Consider the following 18,677-nt stretch of genomic DNA (forward strand, 5'->3'; position numbering starts at 1 on the left):
CTGCAGAGCCTGAGGATTAGGTTGTCCTAATGATTCTTGACTATTCAACTAAGATGCTGATGTATGTAACCCCACAGAGTTACTCAGCGAGACAAAATGCCTCTACTCTGGCTTTAAATTACACACGTGCTCTAAACTAACATTAGTGGCCAGCAGAAGACCTCTTTTCAGCCTGATTATTTCTCTTACCCCATTGTGGTGGGGACCAGGCTAGTCAGGCTGCAGTCGCTGCCTGCACATCAAAGAACTGCACTGCAGGCAGTCAAGGGTACAAAGGAGAAAGGCAATTATTCTAGCAATGGCCACAACTCTGCCATTTCCTTCCTCACAGCAGAGTCCCACTCTCTACCAAGCGCATGGGAATGCGTTTCACAGTCACTGTGTATGTGCATGTGTGGGAGATGTCAGGGCCCCAAATCTGGCATCCATACTAAAAACAATTATTTCCAATCTGGAACCGAATTTAGAGCAAAAAAGAATTTGCTGTCCTGAACTCAAGGCCAGGCTGATTAATTAGCTAGCTGCGTTTTATTATGAAGACATACATAGCTGTCTCGGCATCTGTATCGATGCTACAGATTTTTAGAAACCGAAAGACACTTCCAGTAATAAAAACTAAGAACTGCTCCATCACATGATAGCAAAAATCAGAGAGCACAAATACCAAATCATATTCTTCACTAAATACCATTTCTGGAAATAGCTGTCCCAAGGCACATCAGCCTCCTCAAGTGCACCATGTTTCTCCTGTTCCCTACACACATCTGAAACAAATTACACAAAATCTTCTAAGTAACATTTCCTCACACGCCAGAGACTTCTAGGAGAAATCTCATTTTCATCATTCCTCACTCAACAGAAGGCTTTCAAACCATACAGCTCCATGAGTTTTATATGATTTTTGTCCTTGTTTTTATTGGCCACGATGATCAAAAATTGATAACACTGTTAAGAACTGCCACAATTTGTGATCATTACAGTTCTCCCCAGCTGTCAAACCAGCACTTATCTCTGGCCCAATTAGCTTTTGAGAATAAGCTGGGATTTGGAGTGATTCATCCCGAATCCTAAAGAGTCTGGCACGCAGCGGTGACATTGGCTGATCGTTCTGTTCCTTATAGGCATCTGGAAATATTTTATACAATCAGAGCCAAAGTTGACTCTCTTTCACAATGCTGAGTATAATTCTTGAACCGCAGAGAACCAAGCCAAGGAACTACATTTCTCTGTGTCTTGTCTCCCCCTTCTTAAAGGGTTCACAAAGTTTTTCTCCAAATTTAACCATGGGAAATTATTGCTAGGAAGATTTGCCCTTAAGTATTGTTGAGGGATTCAGATCCCTCAATAGCCTCTCCCTCATCAGCAATTCCTTAGTTAAAGTTCTGTCTGAATGAAAGCAGAAAACTATTAAATTTAATGAAAAAAAAAAAAAAAAAAAAAAGGTCTGACTAGGGGAATAACGGTATTTAACAGCTAGGGGAATCAGCCCATTGTGTCAGTTTTATTCAGGGAAACTACATTTGCCCTAATAAATAACTTCACAGCTTGGCTGTGATACACTTAAAATATTGCACAATTTGTGGATTCTCAGATTGCTGCTTCCAAGTAAAAAATCTAATGATGTCAACAGGTTCTGCGTGAACCATTCTGCCCTCCAGCCTGAATCTACTTGCAGGATGAGCAACTATCAACAGCTACTGCGGTCTGTGCTACCTTGTGCAGAGGGCTACACCCCCACTCAATGCTTCCAATTACTGAGAGAGAAGGGAATCTGCTAACCATAATCCATGTGCACGTAAAATAATTTACTGAAAGGTCTTCTCTGTTATCCATTATTTTTGAGAAGCGTAAAAAGCACACATAAGATGAATTTGGCACTGGAGAGAACAGATACAATTATGTGCTGGCTTTGCGTACATACACACCTATAAACATAGGTGTTAGAAATAAGGCATAAATTCAATCATGATATCCTTCATGAATACACATAGAAACATATCTCTTTACTTTTATTTTGAAGAAAAAAGCAAAGCTTTTTTTGATCATTATCTAACAGTCAAGACTAGAAAAGTCATCAGTTTCAGATGCAAACGTTCATCTTTGCAGAAAATTATCCAGTAAAAGGAATAAGTTTGGAAACTAATTGCACTGGACTCTTATAAACCAACAAAGCATGAGTATTTGAGGCCAAATTTCTCTCTATCCAAAACCATCTTCAGAACCAATAGCCATGAAAGTGCATTCTAAAGACATCAAAAGTTCGTAACTTAAGAGTTTTGAGGTAAGAAACTTCATTGAATATTATCTGGTCTGGAGATGACCTGAAATATAGATCAGAGTGAAACTGATTTGCCTTTCTCCAAAGACACAAATTCTGTTCAAGACAGCTTGTTGCAAAACTAAAACTCTATGCTCTATGGAAACAGACTATTTTTCTTGTATTTGAGCAAATCTTTCAGAAAGAATCTCAAAGTAATTAAAACATACACACGCATACGCCCCCCAGAATTCTGTATTTTTAAGAAATTTTATCTTACCCTTCCACGCTGGATTATTTTCGGTCGTTTCTGTGCTCTATTAATAAAAACTGGCTGTGGAGCTTTGGCATTTGGCCCAGATATTTGCATCTCAGGATAGATATTATCCAAATACCACTTAAATGACTTGCAGTTCAATCTTTTTCTCAATTCTACACGGTCGGTAATATTTCCATAGTTCCTCATCCTTAGCTCGGGTCTCAAAGCAAAATACTGCTCCTGCATTTAAGAGAACAGGTTGGGAACATGGGGAGAAGAAATTAAGATTATTGATTTCCAACTTTTTCCCTGTTTGCAGAATTCCCAAAGTTTCACTGCATTTTGCTAATGCTTTCACCCATTAAGTTTGAAAGCGGCATTAGGAAATTCCAGTGTTTAGATTGCCACAGGACGTGAGATTTATCTTGCCTCACTCTGAGCTAATCTTTCTAGACTGCTTTTTTTGATGAAAAGACTTCTCAGGCATGAATCTGCTGACCTTTTTTAGGTGTCAACTTGAGGAGGAAACAAATCAGCCCTACACTCCATTGGCAATAAAGCCATCCTAGAGTCATTAAGTCACAAACAGATGTGTATATAGTCATCATCCTCATCCAGCAAAGGTTTAATTAGTTTGACTGTCCAATTGATTGTTTTCATTGTTAGGGGGTTCAAGTGTATTTTGTCTTCCACAGTGTCCAGCTTTCCAACTATACAAGTTACCAGGGCAAAAAAATTCCCGATCAGAACAGACCCATAAATGGGACTATCTTGTGAAGTTCAGTGGGACCATGCATTTATTCACATGAAGAATCAGAACTGTCACCTGGGCTTTCTGTGAAACCCAGTTTTTTTCCATTCACCTGCATAATCTCCAGAAAGGCTCCCATAATGTTATTTTTTTCATGTTCTAATTTATGATTACACCCAGAATTGTACCTGGTTAGGCAAGCACGGATTAAGATTCCAGCTCAATGTTACGTGCTGTTCAACTCTAATGCAGAGCCAACGGGGACAAACAGGAATTCATGAGAGTACAATGTGACATGAATGCTATTACCAAAACTAGAAGAAAAATCCCCTTGTAGTGTCTTTAATTCCTGCTAGATTTACAGACCTCATAGAAAAAGCATTGTATTTGCGTATTAACTAGTTTACTAGATATTATTTAGAAATCAGTTTTCAGGTCACCGAGCTACTGTATTTTGTTGGATTAATCTCAAGTAGACATCTGGAATTTACTTAACATTATGTGGCTCTGACAGTTTTCCATTACCTACTGTTGTCTCTGATATTCAGATGACAGTGTCATCTCAAGATAAATTACACATCTGTCCTTATCAAGATCTTTGAGCATTTGGATGCACTTGATGTATCACTGCTATTGTAATAGCATAGGAAGGGGAAGCATTCAGTACATTGGACCATTGGACAGCTCTGAAGAAGTGTGGAGATAGACTGAACATCCCTATCAGAAATTGGTCTGCTTCAAAAAAGTAGCTCTGCTATTCCACTTGCCTGTTTCCTGGTTAAAGTTCAAATTTAAGCATCCTACCTTTTCTGCATTATTTATTTCCATTGTATACGTGAACTTCCTTCTTTTACATTTTGCTTTTGACAATTATGAGAATTTTGCTGTTTCCCTTCCATTATACACTTCTATTTATTAAATATTTATATTTGCTCTTTGTTGCAAAACAGGTCCTTTAAGTCTTAGGTTTGTACTATTCATCATACAATCACTTTAGTAAAGGATACTGTCCCTAAATATTTACATGACACTTACAAAACCAAAAATATTTCCAGGCTTGCATTCCATACATAAATCTGTCATAATGACAGCCTCTGGCAACTATCAGAGAATTAGATATCAAACAGCTGGAAACATTCAGTCTGTGATAACAGACTGCTAGAATCAGCAGTTTAAGTCCTTGTTGGACAAAGCAGTATTAACTGGAAATTATAACAAAGAATCAATTCCAAGCTTCAGAGAAAGCCATCATTAATCACAAAACAACTATGCCCAGACACCCATAAAAGGAAAAGTGATAGATCAAATCTACTAATGCATTACGGAGATGAAGAATGGAGATAAAAATTAATGACACTTAATAGGTTCTTCAAATGACTGAACATCAAGATAAAGGATGGGGTTTGAAACATAAAACTCTACAGAATATAAAGTTAATAAAATATGTCTTGTATAGAAATTGTAGGGACCACAGGAGCTGGCCACACAGCAAATCCTATGGTCTCACAAGGCAAAATGTCCTCAAGTATCACAGAGATGAGGGCTTCACCAAAACCTGATCTACATTTAAAACCATCAGTACCAAGATCAGAAGACAAGGAAAGAATACGCTTGCCCATGAATCCAGAGGAAGTCAATCCTGATTGATCTTCCAGGGCAAGACAGACTAAGAATCAGACAGCTAATTAAAGCAGAAACCCAAACAATCAATCAACAAAATTCCTGTCTCACCAGCATGGAAACTACCTGAAGGCATATAGCAGTATACGACTGCCACATAATACTGATTTGGACACAAAGCAATACAGAGCTTACAAGAACTCGTTCATCATCTTTTACTTCATCAAAAAGGCATAAAACTGAATCTCCTGCAGGCAGAAGTAGTAACAAGGAGTAGACTTGAGCACTCGAAAGTCAAATGACAATCCTACAGAATTTAGGAATTCACATCAAAATTAACATTAGGGAATCAGGTTACAGAAGGAAGATCCCATTAGAGGTGCTAGCAGAACCCGCTGTGACACAGTCCTTTGACAAACAAGCCAGTTAATAACCTTATTTCATGACCTAGAATTGTCTCTTACCTTATATTCATCCATCCATACATGTGCCAGCCTCAGTGAGTTATGAGCCATAGTGTCCTGTCCCCCGGGTGAGCCATAGGGACGCCTCTTACGGAAAATGTGTCCCACCCTGGAGCAGGGGATGATCAGAAGTCTACCACCACACATCCAGATCTGTCCATACAAAAGCAGAACACACCTCATTGTACATATACTGACAAGGCTCACTACATCCTCCCCTTCTCCAAGGGATACTTAGGTAGGTTTATACATGATGACACGATTTGGTGTCATCAGTATTGTCCTACACATCAGTATTGTCCTACATGTCATGCTTTCTCACAAGTTGAATTAATAAATCTTCAGGTTAGAAAAGACTATTTTTGTCGGATCATCCCACTTTTCCTATAACATGTCATGGCTTTCACAAAACAAACAGTTTTCTAAATTTTTATGCTCTAATGATCCATTAGAAAACACTGAAATGTAGGGGTTGGGATTCAACGTGCAGATTACGAAATCTAAATTTATTTGCCTACATGAGAATTACACGTGCACACTTCCATGATAGATAATGAAGATCAGTCAATATCATCAAGGGAGTCTGGAGAGCTTTACAGCTATGTGTAAGCACTTTACACAGCTGTTTATTTCTGTGAAGTATATAGGAACTCAGAAATACTGTTCACATTCAGATACTACATTTAGGTGCCTTAAACCAGCTCCATTGCACTCCAGATCTAGATTTCATTTACACTCTACTTCCATTTTTTTTTTTTTTTAATTTCTTTTTAAACTTTGGCTTCCAGCAAGTTATCATCATTGGGCCTTTGCTGGGCTAACGTGTTCTTTGATCTCAGAAAAGTCTTTTCAAATCAGTAGTTTATAATCAAGCCACTTTTAAAACTCCTCCTGGAAAAGACACAGACTAAAGTTTTTTGCAACTCTCCCTCAGGGAGAGGGGACTTCCAGACCTTAGAAAGCTCTCCAAGTATACTCCAATTTTTCAAAGCCCCTTTTATTGAAACTGTGTATTACACAGTAACAAGAATAATTTCCTCACACTCCATACACTTCTTCTCAGATACCTAATAATTATATTTTGTACTGAAAACTGGAAAGATTTTATTTATTCTGTACATACTCCTTTAAAGTCACTCAAATGTATGAAATGCCAGTTCTTATTTTTGAGCTCTAATCTTGATTTCTCTAATGACCTAATTTGACAGACTTCTCTAAAGGTTTGGCAGTTCTGCATTTGGTTTTGGGTTTTTTATGTAAACTTCACTTTTTAATCTCCCCTGTCACAAAGGCATCTCATTTTCAGGCAGACTCTTGTCAAACCTGTTGATGAATCCACTTCACAAAAGTGAAGAGGTAAACAAAAAGTTGTTTTTCTTACAGTGGAATGACAGAGAAGATGAGACAAAATATAGGAAGCCTGATGAAGTATCACTTTGGAATCTCCTGATTACGACTTTCTCCTATTCCCAACCAAGCTGAATCCTCTACAAGACTTTTAATTTAGTTATAAAATATTTACATTTCCAGACCCTCAAAAAGGAGGCTGAAGTGTCTGAAAAGCCCCATACCTATCTGAGGAAATATAATAAGCTTACTTATTATCAATGTTGCTCTGAGCCATACATTTTTTTTAACTGACTGTGAAAATCATTAGACATCGCTTATAAACTCATTTCAGAAATTTGCATGATTATTCTTTTCTTATGCCTCTCTATAGGCATTATGAAATGCTCACCAAATAAAGAGTCACAAACACTTAACCACAGAAGACAAAACTCTGTTTAATCTTCGCATTAAAACTTAACTCAAAGATTATTGTCAACGTAGTTACTATGCACTGAAGGCATCCTTCCTGGGAATAAAAATGCCAATTTCTCTGTGCAAATAGCTATTCCAGTGTTAAAGAAATTGTACGTAGGGAAGAGAAGCAGCCAGACAGTAAGGTTCATACTCCAATACACAAAATCTAGATTACCCGAAAAGATATTTCCAGATTTTCTCCTCCCCAGATGTCCATGCCACTATCATATTGTCCAAGTTCATTGAAGTACTCGCGATCCATGGCAAACAGGCCTCCAGCCATAGTAGGTGACCTAAAAAGGAATATTGAAAGAAGTTCCTTTTCTTAGAGAAAAACCAGTAATTTTAGATGAATTTCCTAATCTCAAAGCCTAAATTCAGACCTACACAATACAATTTAAATCTTGTAGACACCAGAAATCATCAGATCACACTTCTACTCTCAAAAAATTTTTCAAAAGTAGATCTGTAAGTGGTATTTGTGATCTTTCATTACTCCAATAGCAATAAACCATATTTCTTTGTACAGTAAAATTGAGGAAAAGAGATAGTACAAGGAATGAGGAACAAAGTGTCTGTGTCTCTACTAAAAAAAAAACAACCCCCAAAAACCCCAGAAACCACTCATGGAAAAAAAGTAAAAACTTGTGCAAGTTTGGAGTCCATCAACTTTTCTACAATGAAACTCAGAGCTGCCTTTAATTAGATCTGTCTTTACCAGAAGCTATTTCCCCTACAGTTACAAACGAATACATTTGCACACAATGTGTTCTTCCCCCTCTTACAAGGGCAAATTATACAGACCAGGCTTGACTGAACTGCAGAAGAGTAGAATCCAGAGTACGCATTACTTTCCCATATTAAATTAGATCAAGAAATGAGGTCCAAATTTAAATTATAAAAGCCAGGAGGCTGGTAAAAGAAATGCTACTCTGTTTCATAGATAGAACTGCAATACCAGGAGCAGTGTTGTTTCATCACGGATGCAATGACCAGTTTCTTGGTAAGTTATTTACAGTTTGTATATTTGCATACATGTTCTCTTCAGCATTTCCCAGTTTTTTACCTTGTCTATGTGTTACTAGAACAGTGCTCTATTTTGTAAAAATTTGTATATGAGCCCCATAATACAGTCTCTAGATTGAATTGCTACTGTATCAAAGTTATAATATCTGGATGCCTAGAGGAGTATAAAAAAAATAAATATGACATAATAGTTGGAACATACAATGCACAGGGAACAGGCTTTTTCTCATCCTTATTAATAAAAACCTGTGATGAAACCAAGCCTAAGTCTGGATTTCCTTGCTTGTTCTCACACAATTTTCTACTATAGTTTCTGTCACTTTAAAACCTAGGTTGAAAGGTTGCTCTCAATTTTTCCATCCCTAACACCAAAATATTTCATTCTGACCATAAAATGTAAGACTTTCCATTTGATGGAAAGCCATTCTCAAAGGTTAAATAGCAATCTGGCTTCTTTTTCAAAGCAGGCAGAGACCTCTAAGTAGGAACAGTGACTTTCATATTCAGAAAATGTAATCTTTTTAGATTATTAGACCCCCTTTAAGGTTCTCTGCCTTTTTCCATGGGAGTTTTTCCTAAAAGTGAGTTGAAGGAATGCAACAATAGCATTGAACACAGCAAGAACTAACCTTCAGGCATGACCCAGATTAACTGTGAGAACAGCTCTTAACAGAAGCAGCACTTTAAGACTGTTCATGCTGGTTCCCCGGATTTTCCCAGTCTGTCCTTTCCCTCCTAGCTTCAGAAACTGCCACACTGACACCTTCCAAACAAGCCAGTCAAGCTGTTAAGTAACTTAAGAAGTTTCCTGGCTTCTCAGACCAAATCTTGTGACAGGTAGACGTGGAAAGACTAACTGCAGAGCTGTCAGACCACAGCAGAGAACCTTGTGCTAGAGCTACTTGCGTCAGCCCTAAACGCTCTTCATTTACAGTCCAAGAACAGAGAATGAGAGATGAGACTGCCCAATTTCTGATTCACTTTGCAAATCTTCTAGAAGTACCACATTCTCTGCAAAGAGTTAGTTTGTAAAAAAGGTAAAGTTCTTCAACCTGACAAACCTGAATTCTGTACTAAGGTAGATACCTGCATCAAGAATAAGCACCATCAGCTTCTTGCCATCGCTTTACCAGCACTGGCCTGTCCCATGCAGGGATTCGTACTGGGAAAGCTTCTATTCTCATGGCTGAATCATAGATGCTACTAAAAAAAAAGGTGTCTACCAACATCGTTTCATTAACAGTTACATGTCCAGTAGGAACCAGATATTGCCAGTTCTGTACAGGCAAGACAGTCATCAATGGTCAAAAGATTAGGAAAGGGAACTTTCAAGTCCTAATGTTAAGCTTTACCAAGACTTTTGTTTCAGAACAGCTCTCAAGCAATTCAGACCACAAAACCAATACGGACAGGCTTCCAACAGACAGTTTTAGGCATCTGCCACATTGTGCAAAGAGAGAAGTAATATTTTAAAGATGGTTTTCATATCCATGTGTGTTCACTTAGGAAACTTTATGACAAAATAATTGCTTGTTTGAGGAAAGATGTAAATGAAATCTAAAGCAAAAAGATGATATTGACATAGAAAGTTAGCATACGCTCTGATGTTCTTTCCCCATCAGCTAGGAAACCACCTTCCTATTACCACAAAGACATATTTTCCCAATCTAGCAATTCTTTAGCATTTCATCACAGAAATTATTGAGCCTGTATTAGTGGGATATGCAGGCTATTACTAGCACAAAGGCAGTTATCAAAAATCATCATTAAAAGCCAAACACATCAACAGACTGGAAGCAAACATCAATGCATAGCTCAAAAGTGAAATTATTGGACAGATTTAATACAGAATAGCATAAGCGCCTTAAGACTTTTAGCAAAAGCTGCTGTTGTACAAGCATTCTCTAGAGGCGTGCTTTCTTGACCTAATAAGACAGATATATCTAATTTGTGATTAAATGCGAGAAATTAAACTGAAATAGGTAATAGTAGCCAAAACTACTTGTAAGTAAAATAAACAAGTCAGAAATTTGACGGGTTAGGCATCTGCTTCTAAAACTGCACATCCAGATACACTCCATAACGCGTAAGAAGTGCTTCTGATCATCCATATGTTACACAGAGCTTCACAACACGTAGGAGGAACCTTACTTGATTGGAGCAGTGGCTCCCTCGGGTCCTTCCAGTTCTGACAAAGGAACAAGATCCCACTTAAAGTGCAGGCCCCAGTTAAACCCTCCACGCACAACCGGGGAAGAGCTGTAGGTAAGCGTGTCAGCACTGATTATGTCAATCACAGGGCACACCACAGTCCTGCGATCTTCTCTGATAGGAGTCAGCAGAGGTTGTAACCACATCTCGTTCACCTCACAGTGACTGTCCAGGAATACCAGCACTTTCCCTACAGAGGTCAAAGCACACAAAACAAAGATCCATGGTAACATGAAACAAACAGATACGCAATTCTATCAACAGCAGAGTATCGGCAGTATCCTCACCACCCTGTGTCACAGAGGGGAAACACCACCTGCCCCCGGAAACACTGACAAACCAGAGACTCACAGGGACTAGTTCAGTTACAAAGGCAGAAGGCAGACCCTGGCTATTCACATTTAACCATGATTTGCTCAAGTGGGCCGTTATTTGCACTTCTTTGACAGGCTTTTAAAGTCATCACATGTTCTACCCAGATTCAGCAAAGCTACTATACTTTAAAGAAGCATCATCAGACTGGCACTCAGAGCCAGGCGGTGATTTGTCCTAATGCAGAGCACCTCCCATGCCTGAGTTACACTACAGAGATAGCTGAAGATGACAGATACTGGGCTGGACGAATTATCCCCATGACAAAGCTGGTTTTGTCCACTAATTGTAATCACCTTGGGCTCGTTTCATACCACACTCACCATCCATCCAGTTACTGTTGCAGCTAAGATCTGTGGATTTTAAATCAAGCCGTTGTGATTAATTCATCTGCATTCATTCATGATGCAGGCCAAAGCAGTTCAATTCCTGAATATAAAGTAACATAGAGCATCTCCCCACTTTGCTGGCTCGAGTGATGGTGGATTCGTACCACTTTAAAAAGAGAGTGAATGCCCTAAATGGGCACAGCCAAATCCACCAGTATAGACCAAGCAACACTTCGGTCCCAATAATTTACATGGGAATTATCCACATGGTCAGAGAGGACAGTTTGATCCATGAGACACCTTCAGGCTCAGCTGGTCTAAAAAGCCCCCTGAATTTTTGTGACACAACATAAAATTTACGTAATGTTATAACAACATAGAAAAGATGGGAAAGAGCTTTAAAGAAAACAACTTAGAAACAAACAAATATAACAACTCACCCATTAATAACAGACAGTATTTGACTGAGGAGAAAAAAACCCAGACTCCAGCAGTTCAGAAAAGCAATAAAATTACTTAAAATTGCACTAACTCAAATGAATCCTAGCACAGCTTGCAAAGCACAAGCACAATTTTCTCTCTGAATTTTGCCATTACAATGCTAATGAGTAAACACCAATTAAGAGACTTTATCTGCTACTCAAAATTATTTGAGAAAGTAGCACATACTTTCTTAGATGCCAAAGAATTTAACTGGGAAGCATGTTATGGTAAAAGATGCACAGTGTACATAAAGCACCAAATACAGTTTATCCCAATCAACACTCATTGCAACAACAGAAAAGCTTGTGTGAGAAACATTACAATTAGACGAGTGAATTATAAGTCAAATTAGAGTGCACCTTAATAAGGAAGCAGATTGCCATTTTAGAGCAACAGTTTTCACGTGAAACATGCAGAAAATATTCTGTGACCACAAGATCTAGCACGGATGGAAATATTCCTGAGACAACATTCTTTCAGGACATGAATAGGGAAAATTCTACGTTGCCTCACTAAATTTTGTCAAATACTAGTTTTGTTTTACTATTTCACTGACCTACTCTAAAAAGTTAACTCATTTTATTAAAAGCAAACTTCCACAGGAAGAAAAAATAAATACAAATCAGCAGTTCAGACAAGGTTTAAAAGACACTCAAATTTGGCTCCAAATTTGTGAAGTCATTGTTTGGGTGACTTGAAAAAACATCTCCCCTCTCTTACACAGCAATTTCCTTTGAGTTAATTACAAACTATTACAGTGAATTTATTATATCTATTCTATATTTACATATAGGCAAGGACCAAGTCCTCCTTGCTTCCTTCTCATTGAGTATCAGAAAATCCTCAGGTGAGGACCAATTCAGTAAAGTTGTGAGGAAATACTGAAAAAAAGATTTATAAAGATCATGGTCAACTGCATGATGTAAACATTTAAATGCACAGGTAATATTAGGAAAGGTTTCCCATTATCATTATACAGGTATCACTGAAGACACTTTGTGCAGCTGTTGCAACCTATATTAATCTAACAGCCAAAGATCAATGCAATTGACTCATTTCAAAATCACTGATATTCTGAAGCAATTACTAAAATGTCTCTCACCTAAGATAGCATTATCCCAAATCTTTCTTCCCCTATGCTAAGTTGTGTAGTTTAGAACATGGCATGACATGCAGAGTCCCTACAGTGGGCTACAGCAATCACAGGTCAAACATAAAAAGCTGCACTACAGAAAAAGGAGTCATATGGTCGAAGTACGAAGGAAAAGAGAAACAAGAAAGTATACCTGTGGCATGAGAGGCTCCAATCATCCTTCCTCGAATCAAGCCTTCCCGTTTCTCATTTCTTACCAATTTTGTGGTTTTTGGAAGCTGCGTTTTAACGTATTCACCCAAGTCTTTCTTCAAGTCAGCTGAAAAAAGGAAACCACAGATTCAACAACAGGATGGAAATTTTAAAGTCCTAAGATGTTCAACTCAAAAAGGGCCAAAAACTTGACCCAAAAACTACTCCAATACAGTACAGCTTCAAACCAAGAGTACCAAAACAACAGTCAGCCATCCCACATCCTACACCTGCCCTCCAATACCCATGGCCTTTTTTTTTTTTTTTTTGTTGCTTTATTCTCACATTTTCCTATTAGCTGCTTCACTTTGTCCTGGGGCATTGTGGAAACCCACACAGACAAAGCAGTTACACACCCTGCATTGAAAACCGTGATGAACCATATGACTGGGCCTTCCATGGGGCGCATTCCTGCTGACAAGCACTTCGTTTTATTTTGTCAACTAATTTTTTATGCACTGCCATCATCTCAGGTTTTACGCTTAGCCTTGGTTTTCTGAATACAGAATACAGACTAGATTGTTATCTTTTTGTTCTGTTTGCAAAGCCTTGAGTACAATATGACTCAAGTCAACTGGAACTACTAGACTCTATCCTAAAAGGAGCTGCTGCTGAAAAAAAAAAAAAAGATCAAAATAAAAGGCACTGTACAAAGAAATAGCATTCCTCTTTCCAAATTCTTCTCAGGGTGACTGTCACTTGCAGAAGTAATGAAAGCCCTTTCACACAAGCAAGTGATTTAAATCACTGCATTCCATACCCTAAAACAAACACTGACATCTTTAAAAAGCAGCATGAAGACACCTTTCATTATAAGTACCTGCTTAGCTGATAGAACAGCAGATACAAAGAATTACAACTCAGTCTCAGGCAGTTGCTTTTCTAAAATCCAAAAGGATCAAAGACACTGCTGGCAAGCATGTGCATTTGAAGGAGAGCAAAGTTCACTGAAGTCTATATGCACTACTGTAACTTAACTAACATCAGTGACGACTAAGAGTAAGGATACTTCCCGCCCCGAGGACAGTGGTTTCTAACATTCAAGCGGGCAGCAAGGTTTCACCGTTGAAGAGAAGATGAACACACGAAGACTGAAGTAATGGAAAAACAGAAGTTAATAAGCTTACAGTAATGGAAAAACAGAAGTTAATAAGCTTACAGAAAAATAAAATGGAACATGAAGGGAGGAAGAATAACAAAGAGCCAGCTGAGACTTCATAGAGAACCTTGGAATAGAGAGGCAGACAGACTTTCAACAGAGGATATGCTGGAATAAATATTATTCTGAATGTCAGTTCAAACTTTAAACTTGCTGTTAACAAGATTAAATGTCAAAGGAATATATGTGGAAGTCAGAGCTGTAACCTTCAGGGAGTACAAGAACTTTCAGGCAGGAAGACTGAAAAGCAGATTCCCAGAAGCAACTCCAAATGTTAAGATCTCAGCTTTTGCACTGCAAGGCAGCATTGTGGATCAAGAATGAGAAGGTACCTGTGGTGGGTTGACCTTGGCTGGACACCAGGTGCCTGCCAAAGCCACTCTATCACTGCCCTCCTCAGCTGCACAGGGGACAGAAAATATAACAAAAGGCTCCTGGGTCGAGAGAAGGACAGGGAAGATCACTCAGCAATTACAGTCGCAGGCAAAACAGACTCAACTTGGGGAAAATTAATTTAATTTATTACCAATCAGAGCAGGATAATGAGAAAATAATAAAAACTGCATCTTAAAAACCCCTTCCCCCCACCCCTCCCTTCTTCCCAGCCTCAACTTCACTCCCAGTTTCTCTCCCTCCTCCCCCCCAGCGGCACAGGGGGACGGGGAATGGAGGTTGCGGTCAGTTCACCACACCTTGTCTCTGCCGCTCCGTCCTCCTCAGGGGGAGGACTCCTCACACTCTGCCCCTGCTCCAGCCTGGGGTCCCTCCCATGGGACACACTCCTCCATGAACTTCTCCAACAGGGGTCCTTCCCACAGGCTGCAGTTCTTCATGAACTGCTCCAGCGTGGGTCCCTTCCATGGGATGCAGACCTTCAGGAACAGACTGCTCCAGCGTGGGTCCCCCAAGGGGTGACAAGTTCTGCCAGCAAACCTACTCCAGCGTGGGCTCCTCTCTCCACAGGGCCACAGGTCCTGCCAGGAGCCTGCTCCAGCATGGGCTTCCCATGGGGTCACAGCCTCCTTCAGGCATCCACCTGCTCCAGCACGGGGTCCTCCACAGGCTGCAGGGGTATATCTGCTCCACCATGGACCTCCATGGGCTGCAGGGGGACAGCCTTGGCCAGCAGCAGGTCCATGTTGGTGCTGGCTGGCATTGGCTCTATTGGACACAGGGGAAGCTTCTAGCAGCTTCTCACAGAAGCCACTCCTGTAGCCCCCCCCCCCCCCCCGCTACCAAAACCTTGCCATGCAAACCCAATACAGTACCGCATAGCAAATATGGTGCTAAAGAATATTCTAGGACAAAGAAAAGTCTCTAGAGATATGCAGACTGGATTCCATTGGGCCACAGGAATTCTCCCCCCTGGTCTTGGATGTCACATAATATGCCAGAGACAACAGGAAAGCTTTCTGGGAGAAAGTCTCCTAGAAAGTTAATGAAAAAGTCATCTCCAGGATGCTACCCAAATGGGATACCCAAATAAGCAGGATAGAAGGATTTGAAATCTAAAATAAACTAGTGCTTGAGTCACAGCAGTGTGTCCTTGTGGCCAAGAAGGCCAATGGTATCCTGGGGTACATTAAGAAGAGCATGGCCAGCAGGTCGAAGGAGGTTATCCTTCCCCTCTACTCTGCCCTGGTGAGGCCACATCTGGAATATTGTGTCAAGTTCTGGACACCCCAGTACAAGAAAGCCAGGGAACTACTGGAGAGAGTCTAGAGGAGGGCTACGAGGATGATGAGGGGACTGGAGCATCTCTTGTATGAGGAAAGGCTGAGAGAGCTGGTGCTGTTTAGTCTGGAGAAGAGAAGGCTGAGAGGGGATCTTATTAATGCTTATAAATATCTAAAGGGTGGATGCCTAGAGGAAGGGGCCAGACTTTTCTCAACGGTGCCCAGTGACAGGACAAGGGGCAATGGGCACAAACTGGAACACAGCAAGTTCCATCTGAACGTGAGGAAAAACTTCTTTACTTTGAGAGTGACCGAGCACTGGAACAGGCTGTCCAGAGAGGTTGTGCAGTCTCCTTCTCTGGAGATATTCAAAACCCTCCTGGATGCCATTCTGTGCAACCTGCTCTAGGTGATCCTGCTCTGTCAGGGGGGTGGGACTAGATGATCTCTAGAGGTCCCTTCCAATCTGTGAATCATTCTTCCCCTGAAGAATCATAGCAAGGGAAAGAGTGAACAGCTGGAGAAAAGAAAGAGCTAGCACAAAGCAGAAAAGGTCAGTTATCAAACTCATCACTTAGGGCACATAAGGCTTCATGAAAGGACATATAATACAGGTGGAAATAGTTTTGCATGTGCAATGGCATGTGCAAGTTTTTGAAAACAGTACATGACAAAAAAAAGAGGTCACGTCCATACTGGTACCTAACCCAGGCCCACAACACAGGCTTGAACAGCAGAACGTAAGAGCTAGTAGTACCTAATGGCAAACATGTTCTCAGAGTACAGTTTTGACCTGGACAATCTAACGTTGTACTGGAAAATGTGCCCAGCCATTGCCTGGGACTGAATGTATCATTGACCATTCTCAACAGGTAGTTTAGATTACTTTAGCCATTATCTTGCTCCATATGTATGTAACGAAGACTCCTCCAAACAAGAGAACTCTAGGATGGGAGTCAGGGGTGTTATTATGTCAAAGTACTGAGTTGCAGACAATTTGCCAAGCTCCTGATATCACTTTTCTGTTCTTCAGTCTCTTCTGCATAAAAGAATGCTTCAACGTATCCTGTAGGCTGTTCCACAACAGGTAAAGCCTAAATCAGGGAGAAAAAGGTTGTACTAGAAAAAAAAATCCTGCCCTGCAGGAAAGGGAAAGAAAAATGTAAATGGACTCAGCTGGGCCATGGAAATGCCTGCTTAGCTAGTAAAACTGTTGATGATTGAAGTGTTAAGAACCTTCTGAGGCAAAACTAGACACAAAGACCCAAGTTTTGCACAACAGCACTGATGTGCAGCAGAGCTCCTATACTTAAAGGTGAAGAAGTAGGCAGAATTTCACCTAAGATACCATTTCAGGAAGTATGTAACGTAGGGAAAATGAATTAAAATAAAAATCAAAGAGGCATAGAGATTAAGCAATTTTCCCAAGCTCACATGGGATCCATGGGAAAGCCAAAGTCTTTGTCCATTTCCTTAGTCACCAAACCAGCTTCGCTTTTCTTCAGCTGGAAAATTCCATCCATTAAAATTAAACAGCAATGCAAACATCAGTAGTATCATCATCAAGAGCAGTAATTCTCTGTATAAACAATATCTCCTCCCATCTTCGGCTTCAAAACATGTTCATTTGAAGTCAGAAAGTCAAAAGTAGCTATTTCAATGCTTTGAACTGAATTTGGCCTTTGCGTTAGCAACAGACCAGAAGAGCAATGGTATTACTGCCTAAACACAGGCATTAATCAACCAAATGCATTACCCTATTCAAAAGACTGAGTTTTGAAGTAAGCTTAGTTCTGAATACGAAGGTTACGAAACTTTAAAACAACAAATTGCACAAGAGACTTTGTAGCAGACTGCTTATTGCTTTCAAAACACTAACAAGCTTTTCAGTATTACACATTCTTATCAGCAAGGGACAGAGTGTTTGATCCTTGTTCTCTCCTGTATCTTGACATTTGATCTGACCTCAGAGAGATAAACTAGCTGCATAACAAGAGAATTTCATTCTACATTATACATATTTAATCAGTCTCTGAGAGCAAGTAAGACCTTAACCCAGAAACCAAACAATGAGACCAAGGGAGCTAATTATACGTACTAAAAAAATACAATCTAAAAATCACTTTAAAAATGCAAAAAGTTGTGGACTTTGTACAAAGGCAAGCAGGAAACTTGCACAGTCCTGCTTGCAAGTACTGCTACATTAACACATTCCTCAACAGGCACTTCACTTTTGAAGCGCTAAAACACTTAAATTGCATGTCTGTCTTTACCTTGCCCATCGTTTGAGAGAATAATTCTGAAGCATCAATCTTTCAACAGCAGTAAAGCAATTCTGCAAGTTTTACCCCTCTGGGGCCCCTCCCAGACTGAGTAGACGCTGCTCCAAGAGCTAGGGACAGCTACTCCTAGGGTGGCCACAAGAGGCTGTGCAAGAGCCAGGCAGAGCCCTCCCAGCAAAAGCTGAGCCAGTCTGAAATGCTGAGCAAGAACAAAAAACCTGACACACTGTTTCCATAGTGCCACATCAACTTATTTGCAAGACCACAGCTGAGACGATGTGCATTCAATTCCTTTCACACACATTCACAGTAAGTATTGGCCCACACAGTTTACAAAAAGATCAGTGTAATCTACTCTGAGCACCAAAGCAGCCCAAGCAAGGTACTGTTAAAAACAAGTAACACACTCCTCATTATTAGCTTCAAAACCTGATTTTGAATGTTCAAATCTGTATGATACAAAGCTCATCAATAAAATGGCAAAGTGGATGTCATGTTGGGCTTCTCAGAAAATCATGCACCTGTACTAGTGGCACTTTTTGAAGATGGACGGCAGTACAAATTGGTTTTGCATCATGGCTTCCATGTTTTTATTGTGACTAGTCAATAAAGCACAGGAAGAGACAGGAAGGTCAAGAAG

At 39.9% G+C, this 18,677-nt stretch overlaps 1 protein-coding gene across 8 annotated transcripts in view; it reads right to left on the minus strand.

Moving 5' to 3' along the window:
- The window catches only part of GALNT11 (polypeptide N-acetylgalactosaminyltransferase 11), a 58,037-nt gene that overhangs the window by 14,441 nt on the left and 24,919 nt on the right, over positions 1-18,677 (minus strand). For 5 of the 8 annotated variants that reach the window (XM_075746708.1, XM_075746711.1, XM_075746709.1 and 2 more), the window contains exons 5-9: positions 12,862-12,987; positions 10,332-10,581; positions 7,330-7,447; positions 5,352-5,504; positions 2,538-2,756 (exon numbers count right to left, since the gene is read on the minus strand). In XM_075746708.1, the coding sequence (XP_075602823.1) occupies positions 2,538-2,756; positions 5,352-5,504; positions 7,330-7,447; positions 10,332-10,581; positions 12,862-12,987 (866 nt within the window). Of the gene's footprint in view, positions 1-2,537; positions 3,898-5,351; positions 5,505-7,329; positions 7,448-10,331; positions 10,582-12,861; positions 12,988-18,677 lie in introns of those variants that run through there. The other 3 variants (XM_075746713.1, XM_075746715.1, XM_075746714.1) reach the window with 1 other exon arrangement.

This window comes from Balearica regulorum, chromosome 2, assembly GCF_011004875.1.
Source record: "Balearica regulorum gibbericeps isolate bBalReg1 chromosome 2, bBalReg1.pri, whole genome shotgun sequence".
Lineage (NCBI taxonomy): Eukaryota > Metazoa > Chordata > Aves > Gruiformes > Gruidae > Balearica > Balearica regulorum.